The sequence below is a fragment of the Camelus bactrianus genome, chromosome 7 (assembly GCF_048773025.1).
Source record: "Camelus bactrianus isolate YW-2024 breed Bactrian camel chromosome 7, ASM4877302v1, whole genome shotgun sequence".
NCBI classification, from domain to species: Eukaryota; Metazoa; Chordata; class Mammalia; order Artiodactyla; family Camelidae; genus Camelus; species Camelus bactrianus.
In genome coordinates, this window is record NC_133545.1 from 7818857 (window position 1) to 7846238 (window position 27382).

Here is a 27382-nt window from a genome sequence, read left to right on the forward strand (position 1 = left end):
CCAGTAGATCGCAGACATTTTCTATTTTGTGGCTGAGTTTTATTTCTCTTATTCATTTCCTTTCACTTTGTGCTGACTTACATCTTTCCCTCCACGTGTGTTTTGAATATTAAGAGTGTTAGTGACTTTAAAAATATTGCTTCTGTCAGTTTCCAGCATATCAGTGCTTCACATCAGTAGCTTCTTTTATTTCAGTTCTTTTTTGGGAGACAGAATGTTGGTCTCACTGTTTCGTTCCAATCTTTGGCTGTTCTCACATATATAATATTTCAAATACAGTTATGTCTTTTTGCCTCCCACCCTCATATCATACAAATGCAGAGACAAGACTGAAGGAGGCTAGATTTTGGCTAGCCTTTTAGTGGGGGGAAAAAAGGGGTATGTCTTTTAAAACTCTATTATTACATGTAAATGTTTAAAACAATGTCTTTACTACTTTTTGTTTATTTAAAACAAAGATAACAACCCTTCAAAGAAATCACCCAGTCAACATATACTTCTCACAAATAAAATAGAGAAACGTGTCTGGTTCTAAAACATCAGTAGGAAAACCAGCTATGTTCTAAAACCGACAAATAGTATTTCAATTTTTTCCTAAAGAGAAGGTCACGTTGGCAGGGAAGACGTGTGGCGAACAGAACAGCGAGTGAATCTGAAGTCTGAAGAGTTTGTTTCAAATGCTCAAATCTGCTTTCTGTAAAGCTGTAGCCGTGGGCAGGTACACAAATTTTCTTGAATTTAAAATTTCTTATCCATAAAACTGAGTTTTACTACTGCTAAATCCTTTCCTAGGGCTTTTGTGGGGCTCAAATGAGATCATGTACACACGCCAGCCTTTGTTTCAGTATCTGTGAGTGTTTCATCCGTGCTCGGCATCCTCCGAGATGCTGCGTCTGTACAGATGCCTGAGACGTCGGGCTTGTTTTCCACGCACACCCAGTTTCATGGCTCAGACTAATCAGTCTGCAGGACAATACTGTACACTAAGTTCTGAGACAGAAAAAAACACGTTGCATCACGGAAGATGGAGAGAGAGAGCTCTTTTAGCCACCAGTGACGACTTTTTTGACAATTACTAAGGATGAGCAACTTTGAAATGTTGATGCTGTCTGTGAAGAATGACCTAGGTAATAAAAATCTGGAGGCTGATAGGAAGTGCTGAGGATTCAACACAGTTTGAATGTAAGGTGTGGAAGGACTGGTTGGGATGGGGGCAGTGGCGACACCCCCAGTTCTCTGGCCTCCCTGGGATGCAGTTGTTGTGGCTTTCCCGCCCTTCCACGGCGAGGAAGGAGTCATCTTTTCTGCCATGCCTGTTTTTCTCCTGTTGGAACTATTCTAAAGCTCAGTTTAATCGTCCTCCTTTTGGGAACTCTATCTGAGCCTACAGGAATGCACGGCCTTATCAAAATGTAAAAAGAAGGAACTCCAGCAGTCACATATGAATCTCTAATGCCACAGAAATATGTCGATCACAGAAGCATATGGTTTCAACTTCCAGTCTCTTTAGAACCCCCCAGGGAGGAAGAGTAGGGGAGTCAACAAGGCTTTTCACCATCTTATAAGGCATGCCTAGCATTCTAAGCATCAGCTGAAAGCAAAATAAAAACAATAAACAAACAAACAAAAAACTCAAACTAATAATCCACTGAAATACACATGTATCAGAAATCAGCTGGGGGAAAATCCATAAAACATGTGTCCTTCTATTGCTCACACCTACACTCAGGCACCAACCTTCTAATACAAAATAATTCACCCTGGAGGCAGAACTGTCTTCCTGGCTGCAGACATCTGGTGATATGAAGGTAGCTGTTAAAGTGACTGGATATACAAGTTGTGGTATATTTATACAATGGAATACTATGCACCCATAAAAAATATTAAAATAATGCCATTTGCAGCAACATGGACAGACCTGGAGATTGTCATTCTAAGTGAAGTAAGTCAGAAGGAGAAAGAAAAATACCCTATGATATCACTTAGATGTGGAATCTAAAAAAAAAAAAAGATGCAAATGAACTTATTTACAAAACAGAAACAGACTCAAGGACATAGAAAACAAATTTATGGTTATCAAGGGGTTAAGGGGTTGGGAAGGGATAAATTGGGAGTTCAAGATTTGCAGATACTAACTACTATATATAAAATAGTTAAACAACAAGTTTCTATGGTACAGCACAGAGAACTATATTCAGCATCTTGTAGTAACCTATAAAGAAAAATAATCTGAAAAGGAACATATGTATGTATGTATATGACTGAAACATTATGCTGTATACCAGAAATTGATACAACATTGTAAACTGACTGTATCTCAATAAAAAATAATAATTTTTTAAAAATTCAGACAAGGATCCTCTAAGTGAAATAAATGCATTGCCCACTGATTTTAAAGTGGAAACAGATACAAAGGAAGTAAATTCTAGAAGCTGCTGAGGAAGAAAACAAAGCAAAATAAAAACATAAAACCTTCAATTCCTTGCATTGCTTAGGAAATAAAAATAGCTAAGAAAAAGTCAAATAAAAGTGACCTTTGGGTGAAAAACAGAGGAATAAAGCTTCCTACAATTTGTGTTTACATTTTAATGCTAAAGAGCAAGAACAATAAAAGTAGACTGTCTTAAATGTCGTAGTTTATTGTCAGCAGTATTCACGTCAAACATATATCTCGGTTTTAAAGCACAGGGATGCGTAAACAGCACAGATTGCTCCTCTGCCGAGTGTACAAAGGGCAGTAAGCTAACAAAGGCTGGACGGTTTTGAATTGTTATTAGTGGCAATCTTTCCAGAATTAGTTTGGGAAGGCATGAGTAACAATGAGAGCAATTCTATTTTTTTCATTCTTCCCAAAGAAAAATGGGTGGGAAAAAGTCATTAATTTGCTAAAGGTATTAAGGCAAAGGTCTATTTATTCTAATAAGTGTGACCTAACCAGTGCGCTAATAGAGCCATTCCTAGATTAAATCCTCCCAATTGTCTTGGAAATAATTTGGCCTGTTTCTTTTTTTTTTTTTTTCTTCCTCTCATTAAATGAAATAAGGAGAAAAGAGGCAAATAGCAAAAAGCAAAAATCATGGAATCTTCTCTAATTACAGAAGAGCAGATATTGAAAAATGATGAAGAGTCACTCACCTGGGGTAGAAGGAACGTAACTGCAGGGTTTCAAGTGTACTTTCCGCACGTGGTTGTGGAATGGATTCTGCACAGTGCCCCTCACTGAGCAGTGACATTCATATGACCACCTGATGTGGGTTTCCCAGACAACAACTTGTGGACACGCCCTGCTTATTTCTGGCCTTTGTTTCTTCCCAGAGGCTACATGGCTGCGACCAGGACACAGAGTGCATCCCTCATGGGCCAGACACAAGGTATAAGGACCGATGGAACGAGTTCTGTTACCCAGAGGCACCTCTTACCAATTGGATGCAACAGCCCCAATTGAAAGCCTCACCTATGAAAGAATTTTCCTGAGATAAGAGGGACATGTTTCACCAATTCAGCATCATTATCCTGATGGTACCTGTTCCACAATTTTGAAAGCACTGGGAGACACCAGTGGGGCCATTTCCCACCCTTTCCGCGTGCACATTCTCAAAAACTTACATTTAAATTTTTATGTTTAGAAATGATGATAACAATGCTTGCTCTGGTCACTTACTCTCTATTATCATCTGGACCCCAAATTGCTACAATAGTGACTAAAGAATTTGTGGAATAATTTTTAGGAAACTGAAAAATGTTAGACAATACTCACTCTTGATTTAACAAGTCATCTCAACAGAAAAGTAGTAAGCTTCTGAAGTTTAAAATGGATAAAGTAATCTATGCAATAAATGTGATTCAATGTATTTGTTCGTTCAGTCAGAAAAATATTCCTCGAGAGCTGAACATAGTACTGTGTCGAAGTGCTTTGAGATTGTGCTAACAATTCTAATTTGAGATGAAACCTCTGATATTGCAAATCATTCACATAAATTCTCCACCTTCTTGGCAGATGTGTGGAAAACATTAGAGCCTCTCTTTGAATAAAATTAGCAAATATCAAAAGGATAATTAAACATTTAATCTCTATCATACCATTGGCATGTATTCTGGAATGGTTTAGAAAGAAAACTTCAATTTGTAAAAACTTTCTTTCATAAATGTTTTCCCCCAGATATCCTGGCTACTTGCAAAGTTATTTAGCGGGAAATAGCTCTGGGCACAGAGGAAGAGCTAGCCCAGACCACGGGAATCTGTAGTGGCCCCTCAAGTTCAAGACCAGGGAATTATGATCAATCTTGGCGACAAGGGGAGGGTGTTCAGAGATGATGGGGTCCTAGACATCATCTTGTCCAAGTTTCTCATTACAGAAGTGATGTAATCGGAGAAACTAAATGGAGGAAGAGCCTCAAATTCTCTCCAAGTGCAAAAGGGAACCTTGTTCCTCCAACTCTGTATTAACACATCCACAAAGATACATTTAATCTGCACATCCTCTCAAAATGCATCCTTACTTAAATAGATCTCTTTGCTGGCTCAGACGGCACGATGCCCCACGCAATATGTGCTAAACTGTGCAAGGCCAGTAGCAAAGAGCCCGGTTTTCAATACGGTGTTTAAAGCAAACTCACGAAGTGTATTATGTCAAGTGATTATTCACAAGCTTTATTTAGACAATCCACTATTAGCATTGTGATGTAAGAAGAGGGCTAGAAAATTGATATCCCAGAGCCACGTCAAAGATGGTAGCAGTGGCTAATGGAACAGCACTGATTCTCATCCAACTCATGATTTTCTTAGTGACAAACCATTATGAACATAGCAAAATAGCCATTTCCTTAAAACAATTGATTAAAATGGCTTCACTTCAAATGCTCCACCTCTAAAAACTCCCTTTCTCCAATTAAACCTATCTGCTAAACCCAAAATCAACATCCATCAGACTATCATTGAAGAGCTTTTAAAAGCAGCATTTTTAGAAACACAGAAGCGAGCCCACGGGACACAACTGTACTTCTAAGTATATTAAACAAACCTCGTTTAAAAGCACTGATGTGCAGAATGTTTGGTTAAATTTGATAAAAGCTTCTCTCAAAGTGAAAGTGTGCTCTGCTGGCTCTAAAGATGTTCCCCCAGAGAGGACCATCACGTATTTGCCTGCTTGATTTGATTGTAGAAATGTGTGTGTACGTGTGTTCATAGCATGTTTTCACACCACACGCCTTGGGAAATGCCACAAAACCCAGCGTGGTTTTCTATGGGGAGCACAAAAGAAGGTATTAAAATTCCAACGTTATAAAATCTGATGCCACAGCAGAAACACAGTAATATTCTTCATAAATTTAAAAAGCATGTCTAAACAAATTTATGAGTCACTCCCTGGTGAGTATGCTTCCAGCGTTCTATCATTTTTTCTAAGTATCAATGACACAAATTATCCTGCATTGCACATTTAATTTTTTAAAGCTCCCAGTGAAGCCAAAATTGTGATTTATATTTGAGAATTAAAATAAAAGGTTCATTAGATGGTAGCTTTCATTCAATTAAAATGGTGAATGTGAAGGCTTATGGATAGCTTTAGAAGAAATCATTTAAAATATATGTTTTAAAAAATTGTTGGAATTTATAGGAATGGGGGGGGTGATTTTTTTATTCTCCCTAATGTCCAGGACAATTCTGTTTGGCTTTTCTGAGTATCATAAATTAATAAATATATGTTAGATTGGATTCGATAAGATCTCATTCAAATGATATAAAGAGAAGAAGAACAAAATAACACCTGAAAATCACTGACATAAATTCATTTGAATTGAAAGAAGTTTGAGGTGAAAAGACTAGGAGAACATTTAAGTAAACATCAGTCCAAAATGTATGCAAAAAATATTTAAATTTTTAAAAATACTTATATTTTTGATCTTTCAATTATCATGCTGTCATTTCTATCTTAGGTGATGGCAGAGGAAACACACCCACATTGGCAAATACACAAATTCTAGCAGTCACTTTCTGGGGAGGCGTTGCTTTTGTAATGGCAAGAATATTTTATTCAATCCTTATTCTAAAATGCTAATATCTACAGTGTTTTAGAAGTTGAGGGTAACTGATGAGAAAGAGACTAATATTTAAATGTAACAGTTTGTGTAGATTTTTTCATTTAATCTTGACAATAGCTTTGCAAAATTACATAATCGATTCCATTTCAGAATGTAAAGAGGGATACCATACGTCCATGATGACCCTGGTATGTTACAAATAGTTATCAATGCAGTCATTAACGGCGCAGTCATTAACGGCGCAGTCACAGTCAGAAGTTCCTGGTTTCGATGATAAATTAGGTAACTATAACCATAGAAATCAGAGAACTGAGACACAGCATGTTAAAATAATTGACTAATACCATGCTCACCCTTGGCTGATTCCATATTGAAACCTAGTTATGCGTGAATGCAGTCATTCTCTTTCCACTCCTCAGCCCTACGTTAAGAGTCAGCAAGATCAGCAGGGGTTTACAGGAGAGCAGTTCAAGGATGGAGAAGTACAGCCAGTCGCAACAGGAACGTCAAAGACCCTGAAATGCTACCTTAGAAAACCAGTTCTCTGGATTTTTCTGCTCCAAGGATGTGTTCTTAAAAGGCAAATAGTCCTAGTAACACTTCGACCAATGAATTCATACTAAAGTGACAATGAGTCATCAGTGAGCAGGAAAGGGAGCAGATTAAGAGAAATACTGACTTAAGTGGTAGAGGCTGGAGAAGGAAAAGAAGGGAAATAGTGGGATGGAAGCTGCCCAAAGGGACAGAAGCTCACCAACTGGGAAGGTTAGTCTGTTTCATCATTGAAGCCTTGATGTAACACTCTAAGGGAGGAGCTTTCTGACAAAGGGTAAGGACACCACCTGATCTGGCAGAGACTGGCTGCCAGGAGTGGGCACTGTTGAACAGAGGGATGGATCAGGCACTGGGGAGAAGAGAAGAGAACCAGCAGGAGCCATTCATGGCACCAAGAAAGATGAAGTCCTCATGGAAACATTGTGATTACTCTCCCAGTTCATAGTGGATCAGCTGCTGCTCTGGGTTACATTAGTTGTGGCTGATTTTTTTCCATATTTAACACAGGAAGGGGAGAAAACATAGAAAGAGGAAAAGGAGGTGTAACTCAGGAATCTGAAAATCAACAGTGCAACAGAGGAGAGACATTAGTGCTTTCCAGGAGTAGCAGGACCAGACCTCTGGAGAGCAGAGCGCGGTCTGAGTACTCGCTGAGCCACCAGGGAAGCTCCCCCTCGGCCAACAGGAAGCAGAAAATGATCAAAGCAATGACGCGACCCAGCCGAGCCCTCCAGGCGTGCTGGCCATCATTAACTTCCATGGTGTATCCTAAAGGAAGGGAAGGACTGCAGTTCCTTTTAAGATACACGTGTGGACGTTAAGAGATCTGTTCCAGCAGACTTTCCAGATGTCTGTTACACACATTCCTCCCAGAAGTGATCTTCAGTTATATGGCCTACAGATGCAATCTGTTCTCCCTGCTGGAGGAAATAAAGGATACATAAATACGAAACACCGCCAGACCACGACTCTCTGCCCTTGGTTTTAAGAGAGGAGATGACAGGTTCCTCAAATGGGAAGAATTACCCAGGAAACAGACCTAAAAAGAAAAAAGTCAGGGAAACAGCAAGCAGTGAAGTATCTGCTAAGCAAATGCAAGGGGCAAGAGGATGAAGGGAAGAACCTTGACTCAAACTTTCCATCTCTTTGTTGGTTCTAGTTTGGGGTGAATCCAAATGCAGTGCTGATGCTGTGTCATTCAGCTTCAACAGCCTGAAGAGAGCTGGGTTTGAGCAGGAGACATGGAGCTGTGTCCCCGAATCGCGGGCCCCCAGCTACACCAGCTACACCACTTGAGAACCTTCAGTGTAGACGCTCAGTGAGTGTCTTCTTAGGTTTCTATCCTTATTCTTTTGGTCTGTAAAATGGGGGCAGCAATAACTGTTTTTCAATCAGGAGTTCATTGGTAACTAGGAAGACAAATTTCCTAAAATCAGCTCAGGCAGGAGGAGGTGATTGCTAGCAGTAGAAAGGCAAGTTTCTCGGGCTTAAGCAGAAGTACAGCCGGAGGGGAGGGCGCACCGGAAGCAGAACAGGAAGAAGACCAGTGACGCTGTCCATCCCCCCGCGGACCCACGTGGCCTCAGGCCTTGACTTCTCCTCCGGCACCTGCTTCACTCCTCTCTGTCTTGTTTACACATGGCCTTCCATGGTTCCCCCAGGAGTCTTCTCAGGTCCCAAGCCAACGTCACATAAATAAGAGATTCCGACGGACTCAGCTGAGATCCTGGGTTCTCTCTAACCCCCCGTGGCTGGTGCAGGGAGAAAAGGACCCTGAGGCAGAATGATTTTCCCCTTCGGGCAGGAGAGGGAGGATGACTTCCCCAAAAGCCATGCAGAGTAGAAGGTTGAAAGTTTGGCAGAAGAAATGTCTGGCATCTCTAACTTACTCTATCTAACAAGGTTGATGTGTAGAACAAGGCACATCCAGAACACACAGAAACGTGTTTTATAGTCCTGCAAAGCACTATATAAATATAAGACACTGGATCCCTTACACCAAACTCTCAGAGGCTTAACATCCAGACCACCCTTTGGAGAGAGTAATCCATTTAATTGCTATTGACTTAGAATGACAGGAGACCAGGAAACCGTCAATGAAATAAGAATGGGAAGATGAATCCAGAACACAGATCACAGGCGGCAGATATTGCTCTCAAACAAACCAAAACCAAAACCAAAACCAAAACCCTTAAAGCAATGGACTCCCAAAGACATGATAGAATTACAGGAGGATTTTTCCATTTAAACATCACGTTTCGTCCCAGTGTTTTCATGTTTTGGTCCCTGACATCAAGGTTGTAGCAGATGGATCTGTACTGAGGGGACCCAAAAACCAGACTCCAGCCTATAAGTGTGTGTCAATCTGTCATCTGAATGTATGTTTGCATTTATACTCTTCTCTGTATTCATAAATCTATCGCTCCAAAACGTATTTGAAGAATATCATTTACATAAGTGATCAAACTTGAAGCAATGTTTATCAGCATCATGCTGAACTGAATTTGTTCTTTTCCGCATTTGTATAGTTCATAAGTTACATTCTAGTTACAATCCTGTATGCTTCTCTCTTAGTGGATGACCTTCCTGCTCTCAGATGGCTATGTGTCAGTTGATTCCTGCCAATAGTCAGGTCAGAAAATATATCTCTAGCATTTCTTGCTTCCCTTACATATACTTTATTTTTTTTCTCACTTTGGAATTCTCCCCCCCGTCTTTATTTTTAAGATACATATTTTTGTGCTGCACTAAAAACAAAACAATTCTCAGTCAATGCTGGTCATTAGTCATTCATAACCTTAGCATGAATTTCAGCCAATGTGGCTCCTCTCCCAAGGGTATTTGCATATAAACTTCATAATGGAACAAAAGGCTTTGTTTTTTTATTGAAATAACCATATGTGGATTTATTTTTATTTTTATTTTTTTCTGTAGAGGAAATAGCCCTCCTCTCTGATGCTTGCCACCTTGACCTGTACTGAGGTTGTCAACCAGGGTTAAGCTAGCCCTGCACATGGGTGTCTTGTATGTACCAGTAGGGGTGGAGCAGCATGAGGAGTGAAGATGTGGCCAGCTGTGTGACAGTCCCAAACCGTTAGGGAGACAGTACTGGATGGGATGATAAAATGGGGGTGGGAGTTATATGCAACTCCACACCATATACCAATTTATGTCACTGTGAATTCATTATCATATGCAACTCCAAAAAATTTTCCTCTTTAATTTAGCATCTCTTACATCTAGCCTAAATTTTCCATTATCACTCCCCAGTCGTAGCTACAAGCTGATGGTAAGTATCCATGGCTCTGTTAACAGAATTGGGGCGAATGATTTGGGCTGTCAGCTAATGGCTGCCATACAATAAAATATGCTTTAGAAATGGAGCTGCAAATATAACATGTTCTCATTTAACACGTGTGTCGAGAAATGAAATAAAAGTTGCCTTACCCCCTCGCTTGTTGATCTTGGCGTAGCCAGGAGAGTAGCTCCCAGACATGGAGGATGAGCTGCTGAAGGCGACGTGGGGGAGGCCAGACACCAGGGGCTCATCACATTTTTCTGAAAAGAAGAGACAGAGAGAGAGATTCAGTAAAGACCTTCAAGTAGTCATTGGTGGGTTTTGGTTAAAATAATTATTGAACATAGTAAACATTTTAAAATCTATGATACAACATCTAGAAAACGACCAGAACTGAGGTAACTCAGCCATGCTCATTCTGACACAGGGATAGTTTAAACAGCCTTTCTCCTTCTCTTCCTGCTCGCCTGCCCGCCTGCCTGCCTTCCTTTTTTATTGAAGTCTAGTCAGCTTACGATACTGTGTTAATTTCTGGAGTACAGCACAGTGATTCAGTTATACATATATATATTCCTTTTCATATTCTTTTTCATTATAGGCCATTACAAGGTATTGAATAGAGTTCCCTGTGCTCTACAGTAGGAACTTGTTGCTTATCTATTTTATATATAGTTAAACAGCCTTCTGATTTTCAAGAGCTACAACTCCGATGAAGTGCTTTCTTCTGAAGGGCTTCAAGGCAGGTCTGCTATCTCAGAAGCAGGGATAAAGCTGTGGTTGTTTATTGGACAAGCTCTGGAACTGAGCACCTCCTAAAGATCTTCAGTTATGTGTTCATTATAGGGATAGAGTGAAAAACATTGATTGGAAACACTGAGATCGGAGGAGGGAAGACCAGGAGGAATAATGTCCAAATGGAGAGATTAGGAAATAGGTGTGCGGAAAAGAGAGCACAAGATAAGCACCAACAGAAAAGCACTGCTGTCTGAAAAATTCACCAGCCCCCCTCATACCTGACCATCAGCTGCACTGGAACCGGATGACTCCTCAACGCTGTTCATCACTTGGCTTCTACACTGCCCTTAGCTTTTTCCCGCTCCTCCCTCACTACTGCTGACTCTCCTCTTCCACCTTGATGAACCTTTCTCATTTTCCTGATGTCTTCATGTTAACGCTTAGATCTCTTCTCAGTCTCCTCTTGCTTTCTGAGAGACTGTATCAAGGGTCATATCTCCTTGTATTGGAACATCCCAAATCTGACCACCTCACAACACCTGGTCCAAGCAGCCATCAACGACCACTGTTGTAAAAGGCTGAATCGTCCTCCTGCACACAGCAGCCAAAAGGATGGTTTAAAAAAATACAGGTGGACTTTTTTAAGGTTCTACATATTAGCGATCTCATATGGTATTTTTCTTTCTCTTGTTGGCTTACTTCACTTGGTATGACAATCTCCAGGTCCATCCATGTTGCTGGTGATGACATTATTTTATTCTTTTTTATGGCTGAGTAGTATTCCATTGTATAAATATACCACAGCTTCTTTAACCAGTCATCTGTCAATGGACACAGGTTGCATCCATACCTTGGCTATTGTAAATAGTGCTGCGAACACTGGGGTGCATGTATTTTTTGAATTAGAGCTTCCTCCAGATATATGCCCAGGAATGGGATTTCTTGATCATATGGTAATTCCATTTTTAGTTTTTGACAGGGAACTATATTCATTACTTTTTTAATAGTATATAATAAAAAAGAATATATATATGTATAACTGAATCACTATGCTGTACACCAGAAATTAACACAACATTTAAACCAACTGTACTTCAATTAAAAACAAAACAAAACAAAAACCTATGGTATCTGAAGAAAAAAATACTGATGGGAAGGTGGCTCCTGTGTGTAAAATATACTTCAATTCTTGCTCCCAATCAGACTTTGGAATGAAGTCTGAAGCTTTCCAATGGCCCACAGTGGCCAATGCACTGGTCACCTCTCTTTCCAGCATCCTTGTCCTTTACCGTCCAGCCACCCTTTCCTTCTAACTACAACAACAGACCTCTCCTGCTGTGGTCTCCGCAGTGACTCTTCCAGCCACCACAAGGCTTGTCCCTCTCCTCCCCCGGCTCTGCTCCATTGCACAGGCTCTCCAAGTCCTCGGAGCAGCATGGGTACAGTGCTGCCCTCACTCTCTGTACCCACTTCCTGCTTTATTTTCCTTCACAGCATTTAGTGCCACCTGACACATTATGTTTTCACTCATTCAATTGTTTGGTTCCTTTTCTCTCCCACTAGATTGGAAGCGCTATGGAAATAAAATTTTTGATAGTTTCCTTAGTGCCTACTTTCCAGTGATCTGAACAGACCTGACACCTGGCACGCACTCTAACGTTTGTACAATGAATGAATGAATGAATGAATGAATGAAAGAAAAACAATAACAAAAGCAATGGTAATTCAATGCGACAAATTCAAGGAGTCTTTAAGTACGATGCTGAATTATAACACCGCACAACATCCAATTTTTAGAGAGACACTCTTAAACCCCCAACAAATGTTTCCATGTGCTCAGGACTGTTTACATGTGCTTAGGATGGAGAATTACACTGTATATTCTAGAATGGTTTCTAGTTCATAAACAGAAAAAGAAACTAGCAAGAGAAGGAATGAACTAGTTTTCTTGAAAAGTCACTCAAGTAGAGTGAAGTCCCCAGTGATACTGGGGAAATGAGTTATTATTCATTATCTCACCATTCAAGTGTGTCCAAACCTGAAGCTAAAATGAGCACATTCATCCTTGTAAAACATTGTTAGATTTCTTATTTTTCTTAGTTATGCCACAAGTGCCTCTGGGAAGTACGGCATGTGTGCATGAAGATATTCCCCAGAAATTTAAATGTAGAAGAATGAAAAGATGAACATAAAATGTATTTTAAAGGCATCCGTTCACAAAGTGAGAATCTACAGTGAAGGATTTCACATTAATTGTTTAAAAATGTACTATTCAATTTAGCTGCCAATGAGCACACATATAAAACCCTGATTTCCTAGCTTCTGACTCAGTCTAAATTTGTATCATCTTCTGACGTAAGTTCTGCATTTAACTGGAGTAACTGTTACGTCTAAAGTTTCCATTAGATTAAGAATGTGCTAATGTTTATCCATTTTTGTTTTATTCATTCAAATATGCACCAAGCACCTAGGCTGTTCCGGGCACAGGGGGCGTGGCAGTAGGTGAAACTGACAATGTTGTTTCTCAGCCTCGTGTAATTTAGGTTTCAGTGGAAACTAAAACTGAACTAAAACAAAAACAACAGGTAAAAACAAAAAGGTTAACTTATAGTATGAGATGGTGATAAACACTACAGAGAGACATTAAATATGAAAGAGGGGGCAGGGAGTTTGGGTGATCGAGCGGAGGTTGAGAAAGTTGCTATTTTTTGCTGCCTAGTCAAGAAAAGCCTCTGGTTAGGTGACATCTGAGTAGTAATCTGAAGGGAAAGAGGAGGTAAGCTCTGGTAGAAATCTACGGGGTCCTGCTGGGAGAAACCTTGTCCAATCTAAACCTTCTCAAGAGGGCTCGCTTCTACCTGATAATGAGGAGTGATGCATTTTCCAAAAGGAAGCATTCAAGGCATATATACTGTTACGTGTTTCATTGCAAGTAATTAAAATGATGTTGACCAATAATTAAGTGATCCATTAGCTAGTTCAAATTTAGAACTTAAATACAGCAGTTATAAAACCTGAAGGCAATTTATCCTTATTACATTTTTAATTGACTTCTGTAACAAATTGATCATCTTCACACCAAATTCTAAAAATTCTCACTAAGTTTTAAAAACTTACATAAATCAAAACAACAAAATTAGAATAAAATTTCGATCAGGAAAGATACGAGCATATAAAAGACTATACATTTTAATCAAGGTGACTATAACATTACTATCAGAATGTAAGCATTGGCAATCTCACAGTCTTCTAAACTGACAACATCTGTAACATACAATTAAGTAAGAAAGATGCTACATGTATGTTCTCCTGGAAGACTTGAATCACAAATGTTTGCTGAGATCTAACTCTATGCTTTGTACTGTTCTAACCACTTTGGGCAATTATATACATATAACTACATAGACATATATACATATATAATGTATACATATAATATATATAAATACATAACAATATATGCATATATAGTATGGCTATATGTAGTATAATATATAATAACATTTATATGTTTGTATTGTGTATATATATACAATAATTGTATAATAATGTACATATATAGAACACTGTATGTATATATGATAGTATATAATATTATATATATATATCCCATTTCATGACTGGCAATACTATATGGACCCACATAAAATAATTAAACATGAAATGAGAGAATCATACCAAATAGTTTGTAATTCAAGCTGAAGAGACTATAATCAAGTAATTCAAGTAAAGGCAGGGCTGCTGTTTAGATGAGTTCCTTGTCCCTCCTGGCTCTAGCCTATGTGTGTGACCTTGAGTATGTCCATTAACCCCCTTTCTACAAATGACTCACGCAGCATGTGAGGAAATTCACTAAGTTTCTCTCAAGCTTTCAAGCCCGCATGCCTTGTCAGGACAGGAGTCCACAAGTATGTCCCACAGGCCGAATCTGGCTCACCGCTCGCTCTGTAAGTAAAGGGAGGCACTGGAGCCTCGCCTCTCTCCCTCATCCGTGTATCGTCCGTGGCTGTGTTCACACTGCGGCAGACTGCCGAGAAAAAAGACCATGCGGCCTCCGAAGCTCAACCATTTACTATCTGACCTTTTATAAAAGAAAGTTTTCCAGCCTCTGGTTTAGTATAACAAGTACTCCACGTATCCATGAAGAAGAATAATTAACGGTCACTTATGGTATCGGGTAACACATAAACAAGGAATATGACCTGAAGAATTGGGAGAATACGGATGGATGGGAAGAGGGCTACGAACACTGTAGAAAGAGGAGACGTTCTAGGCAAAATCATGGAGGCCACCATGGGTATGGAGTCTCCCAGAGACGTTTGGAGCAGCACTCCACGCACGCCCATATTGCCACACTGATTATTATGATGAACTATCCATTTTTATCTCCAACTGTAATGATAGTTATTACACATTACGCATTCCAAAGAGTCAGCTAGAACATGTGTCTCAATATTTTGCAGACATTAAAGATTAGGACGTCAGGCAAATCTCTGGAGAAAGTTAGAAGGTTTATACTAGTAGTACTAGGGGAGAGAGAGAGAGAGAGAGAGAGAGAGAGAGAGAGAGAGGGAGAGAGAAAATGTTAACATTTGAAATAACTTAGTATTGTATTTTCCCACACAAGGATGTCTTCCAAAACTAAACTATGGCCATGCAGTTATGGCAAATATTTGGTCTCCAATGTACTTCCCTTCCAGGGAATCTTGGATGGAAACTAGAGGAGCAGATGGGCCCTGAGTTTTATTTTCACACAATGTCAGTCAATCAGGAAGGCAGCCTAGCTGTACGAATTCTGTGCTACTTCAAGCTGGAACAGAGGGAAAGACTGGCAAATGGAGATAAGATGGCTTTGCCCTTCACCTACAAGAGCCGGGCTGAGAGGGGCCTCTATTGGCAAGCCGTGTGGACCGGAGTTGGCAAGATCAAAGGGCTTCAGAACACATGTAACTGACATTAGCGTATCACTCAAATGTACCTCCGATTGAAAACAATGCTGGAAGTTTTTCACAACACAACACCTGTTAAAATGATAACACTGAAGAGATATGTTTTGTATCACACATTTTATATCATACAAGCCTAAGACCCAGAATAAAATTAAGAATAGCGAAAGACCCTAGAACCAAGCAGCGCTAGCCGGATGCAAATTCTAGCAACAGCTTCGATACGTATTTAGGAAAAAAACAAAAACAAAACACGGTGGAAGGTACACTGATCTCAGGTGAATGCATCATGCAATAGCCTCCTTCCATCTTGTACATTCAATTCCCAACTTTTGATGCTAGAGCTACATTAATTCTACCTGCAAATTCACTCAGCTGAGGTCTATGACCATCCCTCTCCATTGCCAGGGCAAATTTAAGTGGCCAGACCACCCCCTAAACTCTTCTATTTCCACTTAACAGGCTCCTGCCTTGCTTTCGATGGCCAGAACCATCTTGAGTTACAAACTAAACAGTTGTGCTAATTTCCTTCTCTGGCTCCCCGGTAGCATCTCAGTTCCTCCCAGAGGAGACCTGTCTTCCCCTGATGTTCACTTCAGGCTCTGGAGTCCCATCCCAGTGCTCCGGGGCTGCGTCCCGCCTCCAGCTCCTGAATTTCCTCATGCCCTGTCTGCTCACCCAGGTAATTGTTGTAGTCACCAGCCGAGCCTGCAACCACCTGAGCATCCACCTGAGATCGACTGTGTCCAACCCACCAGTAACCACGTTACCCTCTGTGCCATTTTGCCTGACTTCCTAGACAGATCATGCTTTTGGCTATATTGCTTCAAAGATGGTGGGACATCCCTTGGACAAATAAAGTGTGATTTCTTGTCTAGCCTAATGGATAGTTTCAGGATTTGAATGAAAAGGAGACTGAAGTCTTGACTCAGGTCAAGAAGGAATGAATGAAGGAAGGAAGGAAGGAAGAAAAGGAAGGCAGGCAGACAGACAGCCAGACAGAAAGAATGAAAGACACAACACTAATAATAGCGTCACAATCTGTTTCTTTCCAGCTCTGCTAGGCTATTTTCACTCCCTACAAACTTGGGCAGCCGGTTACAGTGGTGTTTTGATCTGATGCACTTAGAAACATGGCACTTTGTCTTCTTTCTGCAACATGTATGACCTGAATAAGCACTGTATTTTTCACCTCAGGACTCTACTAACTTGAGCATTCTATTAAAGAACAGAAACAACCTGAGATCATTCTGGATGTTACCTGTGGAAATCCTATACGCCAATCACTTCTCTTTATGGAAAGGGCGTAATCTTACCTGGAAGTCAAATGTCTTTAAACTTTGTAATTCATATTTTTTGGTATTTAAGTATTGGATTACTTCTTGAATAGAAAGAAAGTACAGGAAGTAGAAATATGACATTCTCTTCCAGTACTTTTTCATAATTTTTTTTTACATAATTGAAGTTTATTTATTTTAACTTAACCTTATCTATCTGATAAATATTTTCTTGGGACAGTTGTGACTTTCAGAAGCAGTATGAGGCTAAGGTTTCCCCAGTATTACCACAGTAGAAGAGAGTGCATGCTCTTCACAATAAAAAAAAGAAAGAAAGAAAATTGAGATTTTATTCCCAGCAGCATGAATTTAGATGACTTACTTCTATCTTATCCAGAGTCTCCTCAGTTTTTCCATTACCTCAAAAGTCTTTTTCCAGTTATGGATCAGCTTTTCTATGATTTTTATCTCACAGCAATAGAAAATAAATAGTTTTTTAAAAAAAAAATCAGTGTTCCAGGAACATTCTAGAAAAATGTTTGCTCCTCCTTAGGGCAGAAACCCCAATGACTCCAACTCATCTTCTATTTCATATGTCTTCAGCTCCATCACACTTTCCTCCCATTTTTATGATTCATACGTTGCTTTGTGTACCTCATGCTCCAACTTCCGTGGCCTACTCTCTGTCACCAGCAATAAGGTTCATTTTTTCCCCCTGATCCTATAAAATTCTATACCATACAGGGGAAGAAAGGCTTCTCATAATCCACAGGAGTAATCACTGTTACTACTCTTCAGAGATCCCCCCACCACCACCACACACACTGCATTTAATATCACACATGTTTTTAAATAAACAGGAGAATTTACAACCTCCTCTTCAGGGTACTCTGTCCTATCATAGAATCCCCATATAAATATTGCCTTTACTTTTAAGATAAGAATAAATATTGTTTTTAGGTATTTCATTTTATATAGGGATCTTTCATTATTTATATTCGGATCTGCACAGCAGAGTTAAATTCCTTTGCACAAAAAACGCAAGTGTGTTAGCTCGCGAGTAAAACAGATTATCTAATTAAATTGAGGATTAATTGTCCTCCCACGCAAGATATGGAAGAATGGATTTGGTTCTCTCTGCCTAACCCACGAAAGGACCTCTGGGGACAGTGGCCATGAGGAGAAGTACAATTAGTTTGCCATCAAATGCTAATTTAGGGAAAAGTTAAAGATAATGAATTTAGAATTAAATCAACTGAATGGATATATTTTACCTGATACGTGATGAAAATCAATAAGTGAGAAAAGGAAACCTATCTGTTCCCTTTTTCTTCTCACTGAATCTTTCCTGTTTACTACTCGATGGAAGAAGCGATCTTTTTCTTTTTTGTTCATTTCCCATCCAATGGGACACAGTCCAATGTGCTACCATCTGCATTACAGAAGCTTTGAGCTAAATAAGCAGCTGCCCCATCTCCCGTCTCAGTAGCATCAACAGTAGAGGCCACTAAGCCAAAATCAGTAAATAAATGAATACTAACAGCAATCATTTATTCAGTACTCCTGTGACAGACACTAGTCAGCAGTTTGAGAGAATTACCTCCGCGAGTTATTGTAGTAAGCCTCTGACATAGGTACCATTCCCATTTTACAGGCGAGGAGGCCTTACATCTCACAGCTAAAGACAAATAGAGCCAGGACAAAAACTAGGTTGTGCCTGATTACAGGACCTACGTTTCTGAGGTCTACATGTCAAGGTCACCTCATCTCTAGACTCACTTTGGATAAAATCTGCATATGTCACATTGGATTTCTTCTGGGTGTGCAGATCTCCTCATAATATTGAAGTGGGCAGATCTTTCTTACCACCACCCACTTTGATCCCAGGAATTTACTTGAAGGGATTCCCTGTTTCATGACACTGCAGCAATTTCAATATCTTCTGTCCAAGACAGACCCATATCTTTCAACTAAAAGGAAGAGATGCCTGAAGTTCTAAATAGGTATTCCCAGAAAACACCATACATAATCGGCCACTCAACTGACACGCCTACATCCAACAGCAGAACGTTCAGCAAAGTACATCAAGTTTATTCCATTTATGCATGGAAGAAATATTGATTGGGCACTTATTTCCTGCTTCAAACTTTGTCCCTTTCAAATCCATTTTTCTTCACAGTTGCCAGATGGATCTTTTAAAAATGGTGATCAGATTATCCCATGTTGATGGTTTCCCCTTGATTTGAGGATGGAATCTGAACGCCACCAGAGCCTGCGAAGGCCTGGCCCTGAGGACCCGCCAGTGTTCTTTTATTTCCCTCTTCTCTGGGCCGCTCAGTTCTAGTTTCACCCTCTTTCCTCTTCTTCAGACACAACCACCACACTACTGCTCAGGGGCCTTCCCCGCCCCTGTCTCCTGGCTAGAACTCCCTCCACCGGGTCCACAGAGGGCTGGCCCCTTTCCAGCCTGCCCCCAACTCAAACACCACCCCGTCTCTCCCTGGCCAGCACATCTAAATTCACCACCCCAACTTCCACCTTCCAGATATGACTTGCTCTTCGATGGCACTGTTTTATTTTGTTCATAGCACCAATTCCAATCTAACCTCACCCTGATTGTTTATTTTTTTTTTAATGTGCTTATGACATCTTTTGCTAAGTGGACCACAGGGACGATGAAAACGGGGCCCCTGCTTGTCCTGTCGAGCCTGTGTTCCTAGAGCCTAAGAACCTGGCACCCAGCATGATGTCACAAAAGGTTGTTGAATCCATGACATACTGACAGTGATAAATAATAAATCCATCTAAATGCGAGCAAGGCAGAAACATAGTGCCTAGTTTAGAGAGGCATTCACTTTCACTGTCCAATGGACATTTTTTCATTTTTCCATTTGAGAAACTGCTTGTGCAGAGAGAGTTGGCTTTATTCTACGATGTGAGGTGTAGGTCTTCCTCACTGTATCCCACATAAGAAAGATCATCTTTCGGATCTTTATCTACTTAAAATGACCTGTAGGTTGGAACCCTTGGGTCATATACATGGCTTTTCTACATCATCAGTACGTGCCGTTAGAACTTTTAAAATATCTTGGCTCCAGCAAAAGAATTTGAGTTGAAGCTACTGACTTTCCTGTTTTAGCTCTTTTAGATCTCTCTCTTTTTTCTTTTTTTTTTTTTTTTTTTGGTTTGTTTTCAAAAGAATATAAAAATTTAGTGTTTTATATTTGACACTTATATCCGTATCACTGAATATCTATTGTGATAAGTATTTGTTTGTATGTTGATCTGCCTGCTCTATGGTGATATCTTCTGGAAGAAAGAGGACTTCTTTACATCCTCAACACGGGGAGTATAGAACACATAGTAGGGATCTTCACATACTTTGAAAAAATATTGAACATAATCAGTATAGTAGCATCTGATAACAGATAGATTCAATGCCATTATCTTAAAAAAAATCACATCAAATTTCTTCCATTTGTTTTTTTTTAAGTCCAATAGCTATGTTCAGAAAAAAAAAATGTAAGGTAGTATAGCTGGAAAATCATTCACGCTTGCAAGAATCATGGTTGTAAATCAAACAGGAAATTGTCTGGTCTGCACGTACAAGGGCGAATTACTCAAGACTTGTAGTTCAAATTTTGCTGGACATTTAACAGCTGCAGCACATTTCTGACAGATGGTATAACAGATTAATCAGTTTCAAATTATCTACTGAACTGTTATATACTAGAAAAAAAATAGATTTGTGAGGCTTTAGGAAAAACAGATGTGTGAGGCTTTAAAGAAAAAGTTAAGTTTTTGTCTCCTCTAAGTCGATCTTCTAATTTCAGAGAAATCAATCCTATCACATGAAATAATTCAAATCAAATTTTACCCTTTGTGTCACCTAGAAGAGGCTTTGAAAATTTAATTCATATTACTCCATGCAAAAAAGGAAATGGTAATCAAAGATAGAATCGACTATTTGCTTTTTTATTTTAACTCAAATTCTTCAGTCTCATAAGGAGGCAGAGCTCCCTAGCACTTTAAATAAAGCAATGATTTGAAGAGAGTCAAGTTCAACTGCAATGTGATTAAATGAACTGGAGGACTCTTCCAGGGGTCATCAGCAATCTTCCTATGAATGAGGCTCTTTTGGACGGCAGTTTGTTGGTCAACTGGTAAATGCCTCAGTTTTTGACTGTCTGGTTCCTGTAACTGGTTAATTCAAAGACAGCATTCACCAAAAAGATGCCATGTAATCACTGACAACCAAGTCTATTTCCTAGACCACTTAACCCACTTTTACTTTTAAATAATTAACTCAAGAGTGACAGATATACACCCACCAGTGTTCATGGCTCCAGTCACATCAGATTCAATCATGCACTTGACTGGCACAAAGTGAACAGTGGAGCGCTGGAGAATCAATCAAGTGAAGCTGCAGAAGAATGTTTAATTAGTTGACAAGTATTTATGATATGTTAAGTTAAAGAAAAGTAGGCTATGAAACACTATTTGTAATATTGTCCCCATTATATCAAGTATATACCTGTAGACCAAAAATACAAAACAAAACTACGTAAACCAAAATGTTAACCATAACGTCATTTGTTATGATAACCGAGACCTTTATTTTCCTGTTTCCTACTTTTTTGAAATATTCTTCAATTAACATGCATCGATTTTATAGTAAGATATGAAAAATAACTAGTATGAAGGGTAACTGCTCAGTGATGAGTGCAAAGGTGATACGCATTCATTTGTTCATTCAACAATTATAAACCGATTGTACTTCAATTTAAAAAATTCAGAATACAAAAAAGAGTTGTATTAAGCACCCACAGTGGGAACACAAAAGTGAACACCACAGAGTTATACATTACAAGAAATAATGAATTTTAAAAATAGACAGTATGTCAGATGGCGATGATAATTATGGGGGAAAATAGAGCAGGGAAGGGACAGAAGGGTACCAGTTGGGGGTTTGGTGGGGGAATGAATTAGGGGTCTGAGAAGCCCTCATTAATCAGAACATTTTTGGCAGAGAGTTCATGCAAAAGAGGGAAGAAGCCCCAGGAATTCCTGATACCTGAGGAATGGTGGTTTTGGGATGAGAAATCCAGGTGAGAAACCCAGGAGCAGGGTGGGCAGTGGGGAGGGATCAGGGGAAGCCTGGGGGAAACCAGAAGGAAGGAGGCCAGAGACCGTGGGGAGTCGTGAGGACCCTGGAGGGGACTGTAAGGAGGTGCGCTCTAGTAACCTTCAAAGATGGGAAGTCCTTGAGATCAGAAATGTGATATTTTACCATATTTATTAAAAAGGAAGTGAAAGTTTAATGTTTTTCTTTTTTACTTATAAGACAAATTTTTAGAGCAGTTTTAGTTTTACAACAAAATTGAGAGGATGGTGCAGAGATTTCTCATACATTCCACGTCCCACCACATGCGTCACCTCCTCCACTATCAGCATCACTCGCCAGAATGTGACATCCTTACCGGTGATGCACCTGCACTGACACATCGTCATCACCCAAAACTCAGTGTCTCTTAGGATTCACTCTTGTCGCTCATCCAATAGGCTTGGACAAATTATGATGACATATATCCATCATGATGGTATCATGGGGGAATTTCACTGCCCTAAAAATCCCTTTTGCCACATCTATTCTTCTCCCCCACTCTCACCCTGACAACCACCGATTTTTTTTTTATTATTATCTCTATAGTTTTGCCTTTTCCAGAATGTCATATAGTTGGAATCATATGGCATGCAGCTTTTTTGGATTGGCTCCCTTCACTTGGCCATATGTGTTTAAGTCTCCTCCATGTCTTTTCATGGCTTGATAGCTCTTTTAAAAAATTTCTTTTTAGTGCTAAATAATACTTTGTTGTCTGGATGTAGCAAAGTTCCTTTATCCCTTTACCTACTGAAGGACATCTTGATTGCTTACATATTTTGGCAATAAGAAAAAGCTGTTATAAACATCTGTGTGCAGGTTTTTGTGAGGGGTAAGGACAGACTGAAGTTTTAATATTTAACAAAAACATGGGGGGATAAGAAAAAACTCATTACATAGAAGATAGAAGAGAAGAGCATTCTGGGCAATGGAATCAATATCACAATAAAACAAGAAGTATGGGAGTGACTTATCACATCTGAAATCGAATGCCGGGGGAAGAGAGCTTCCCAGACTCCGCTAAACCTTAAGCTAAATTTACGTTGCCTCCATTTTTCTCGGAGAACTCATTTCCTTTCCTTTGTAGCAACTGACGAATAGGAGTCGGGCACTCATCCGGGCATTCACTTGTTTCATCGTGACTCCACCATGAGCCACGCATCCTCGTGGATGAAGCCCAGGGTTGTTTTCATCGCTTCTGCGTACCCAGCATATGGGACGGTGATCAGTACCCAGAATGAATGAACAGCAGATGGTACAGAGAGTAGCAATCCTTGAATTCACAGAAGGGTTGATCTGAAGAGGGAGGCTGGGGCCAAATTGTGTAGAAAAACCTCATACGTTCATTCCTGCTTTGCTTGCTCTCAATTATTCTTTCAACAAATATTTACTTAATAGGTTCTTGTTATGTTTGAATCTCGGTATCCTTCATCTAAGACTTCATGGGCTGGTGAGATCTACACTACAAATGTGGGGTTCTACTCTGCAGGCCTTGAGAAACCATTGAAATGATTTGCTTATTCGGGGAGTGATGATATGATACAATCGTAGATGTATTTTAAAAGAAAGAAAACTTTGGCAGTAGGGTGAAGGAGTCATTGGAAGTATGTTCTGGAAACAATGAGAGTATTACGACATTGTTACATTTACAATGTCAAACGTACATTGTAAAACACCGTAAACTTGGTTTTACAGGATGTGTGAGGGACTAGAGAAGATTTCTTATGTGGGTGACAGAAAACTGAAGTCATTCATCAACAAAAAATGATAAAATATGGTATTGGACTCATTGGCTTTAATCATTTATTAAAACAAGATATTTAACTCATTTAAGAGCATATGCCAAGATTATATCTTACTCTAATTAAAAGCTATGCTTTTAACTAAAATTACCACTCACAGGTTCTATAATTCACTTGTTGAAATGATAAAAGTTTTCTTAACTGGGAAACAGAGAACCAAGAATATAGCACCTGTAAAACTGAAGACTGTGTTCAGATTCTCACCAGCCTTCTTTAAGACAAAACCATCCAGCACTTCATTTTCTATCTATATATTAAATTGCAAAACTTTATCTCTTTTCCCATGATACCTTGCTTTTGAATAAGATTTCCTCAGCTTGTAGAGCTTTCTTAATTGGTGTTTTGCTAACTTGGTACCTTTTTACATGATGGTAAACAGCTGTACACTAAGGCCTGTCCATCTCAGCTTCTGTGAATGTGTCATTTTTTTTCCTCTGTCATCTTTCTTCCTCTTATAACATTTTCTATCTTGTCCTTTCTAATGCCGCTTAAGCACATGCAAATTTTCCTATTTTAGGGAGAAATACTTTTAATGTCACTGCTGCTCCTTCTTCTCAGAATAAGACCCCTTGAATAAAAGTTTTGTCCTCCACCATTAAGGAGATGCCCTGGGAACTGGGAGTAAATCCAAAGGGAAAAGCATGTATATTGATCTCCAGGAATGTATTCTATTCCGAAGCAAGTTGCTTGCTTTGAGATATGTAGTATATACTTGATAATGTTTGAATTCTAAACAAAACAGTTTTTTACAGAAAGCTTCTATGAAAAGGCAAACCTCATACCAAATGAAAACAGAAACAAGTAATTCCTTTCAGATACCAATATGGCGATGTGCACCCACTTTAGACGGAATGGAATTCAGAAAAGAACGTTGGTTGGATCATTTTGCCAACATGCTCAGCCATGAATAGCAACGGAGAGTCCAATCTCACTAGGCTTACCACCAGGAGTAGGGTTTTCCTATGAACAGACAGTGTCTGAGGCATATGACTTTGGTCTTAGGCAAGGACAAGATGGAGTCAAGTCCAGAAAATTCAGGTCAGAAAGGAAGGACCAAAAAGAAAGCCCCAGCTACTGGTAAGCAAGGACCAGAACCCAGCCAGGCTGCTGAGAACCAATCCTGGGAGCAGCTCTCCCATCTCTGTGGTTCTTCCACAGCCTGGTGGACATGAGAAGAGAGGTCCTACAATCTTAGGAATTTTTCAGTTCAAAGGAGATCTTAGACTTTCTACAGGGAGGAGGAAAGAAAAACCACAAGCAAGCAAAGGCCCAGAGATGAGACTAACTGGAGGCTAGAAAAGAGCCTGATGAATATGCCTCGTGCATTTTGGGAAGTGGTAGGGCAAAGGGCTTGAAAGTAAGTTGGGTGTTGAGCCTTGAAAACTAAGCAGATAATTTCCAGCTCCTTCAGAAGGGAACTGGAACAATGAAAGGTTTCTAAACAGAGAAATTACAGAGTAAAAGTGCAGAGAAAGTGACAAAAAAAATAAGCACTGTTTGGTTTTTAAGCTTCTTTAAATTGGGAGATTCCCAGAGAGTGAATTCCAGATGGAAAAAGAAAATGCATCTTGAGAAAACAATGTAATCAGAAATAAATAGGAAACAGAGACAACCCCATTCACAGAATCCTGCATTGCTGAAGCTCCCACAGCTACCCAGAGATGGGGAAAGTCGCTGGTTTTACATCTTGAGGTACGACTCGGAGCCACAGAGGTGAAAAATAAATGAGACATATATATTCATGACCATCACAACGGAGACACGGCTGCAGTCTGATGGAAACAATCCCACCCTTTTCCAAACACACCTATGTTTTTACAGAAGCTGGTCTCTGAACCCGAATTTTGACAGCCCAAGTTCTCATTTCGATTCAGTCTCCAACTCTCTTGAGCAAGTCACATATCCATACTGAATCTCAGTTTCCCCATCAGCAAAGCAGGGGTATCGGACAGAAAATCCTCAGGGGTCCCTTTTCTGGGACATTCCCAGATTCTCTAATGTCATAAGATGCTCGTGAGAGGACAAAATTTTCCAAAGCTACCCTGTCCCTTACTATCAAAAAGGTGCTCGCTTAATCAGTTCCATTTTATATAAAGAAAGTGAAAGTATTTCACAGAAATTACCCAACAGATCTCTTAATGTGGGCATGAACTGACAGCAAAGCGCTGAAAGAAAATTCTTTTGCCCCGTTCCCTCTGTCTCCAGGCTGGAAGCACTCACCGTGACCTAGATGAGGCATTATACGTAATAGATAATAACCCTGCACTCCTTGGTCAATGAAGTCCGGGATATGCTGCCAACTTTGCTCGTTTGAACATATCCAGATTTTCAAGAAATTCATGCTCATTTACTTCTACCTTCCCAGCATGTGTGGCTCGTCACCTTGTTTTATCATTCCAATTGTTCTTTTTCGTGGAAAATAAGTATTCACAAAGATCCCAATCCCTGACTCAGATGTTCACATTAAGGAACTTTTTACTACACAGCCTTGAAAGGAATTTCGCTTCATGATTACTTTATCCAATCACGTTCCAAAATGGACAATAGAAATGATTAGAAGTCAATATCCTCGATCTATATTTAGGGAGCAGTCCTGTAAAATTAATATTTTTAATAGTACTAAACTTTTGTTTTAATAAATATTATTACGCATTGCCATGTAAACAAATATTATACATAAATACAAATGATTAGTACTATTTAAAAGTATTTCTGTATTGACTATTATAATAGTCCTTACATTGTAGCCCTATAATTTCAAATATGCTAAAGGTAGGGGAAGATGGAGACCAGAAACATAGATGTGGATTTAGACTTAGGATGCCTGGAAATGTATCCTGGTCTGCCTCTTAATATTATGGATTACTAGATGTACCTCTTAACATCTTAGAACGTCACCTTTAGCTTTGGTAACATAGTAGTTAAATCAAAATTAATAAAGTCTTGTTAAACATTAACAGGCAGCCTATATTTACAGATAAAGTTTGGGAAGTGGGGGGTAATGCAGATAATAAGGATCTCTTACTGGATGGGATTTTAGAGTACAGAAATGGATATAACATGAACAGAAACCGACCACACAGGATGAAGCACTCTAGTAGAGATATAAATGTCACAAAAAGTGTCAGGGGTTCACAGGGGTAGGACAACTAATTTTTCCTAGAAGATAATACTGCCCAGGACACCGCTATGTTTACACAGAGTTCCAAGAAGTGGTATAAGAGAAAACGCTCTTTAAACTTTAACATCATATACAAATATTAGTTTGTTTCACTCATATAATTTAATAAACAAAACTGGAGTTGACGATTTGAAATTTTTCAGATTTTGTATGATGAGTTCATTTCAAAACGTGAGCCGTGATTAGGTATATAAAAATACACAATTTGTTTTTCCAGGTAGTTGAAAATGTCTCATTTATTCAAATATTGCATGCATTTGTGTAAACAATGGGGTAGGTCACAATATTCCTTTCACCTATTGTTTTTTCCTAGAAAATCCACTCAGACTCTAGAATTTCAAACTGATGTTTGATTGAAAAAAAAATGATGTCAACCAGTGAAGTCTAGA

At 39.4% G+C, this 27382-nt stretch overlaps 1 protein-coding gene across 1 annotated transcript in view; it reads right to left on the reverse strand.

The window, feature by feature from the left end:
- The window catches only part of CNTNAP2 (contactin associated protein 2), a 1833533-nt gene that overhangs the window by 1265611 nt on the left and 540540 nt on the right, over positions 1–27382 (reverse strand). Inside the window, exon 2 of the mRNA XM_074366860.1 lies at positions 10041–10151. Within this exon, the coding sequence (XP_074222961.1) occupies positions 10041–10151 (111 nt within the window). The remainder of the gene's footprint in view (positions 1–10040; positions 10152–27382) is intronic.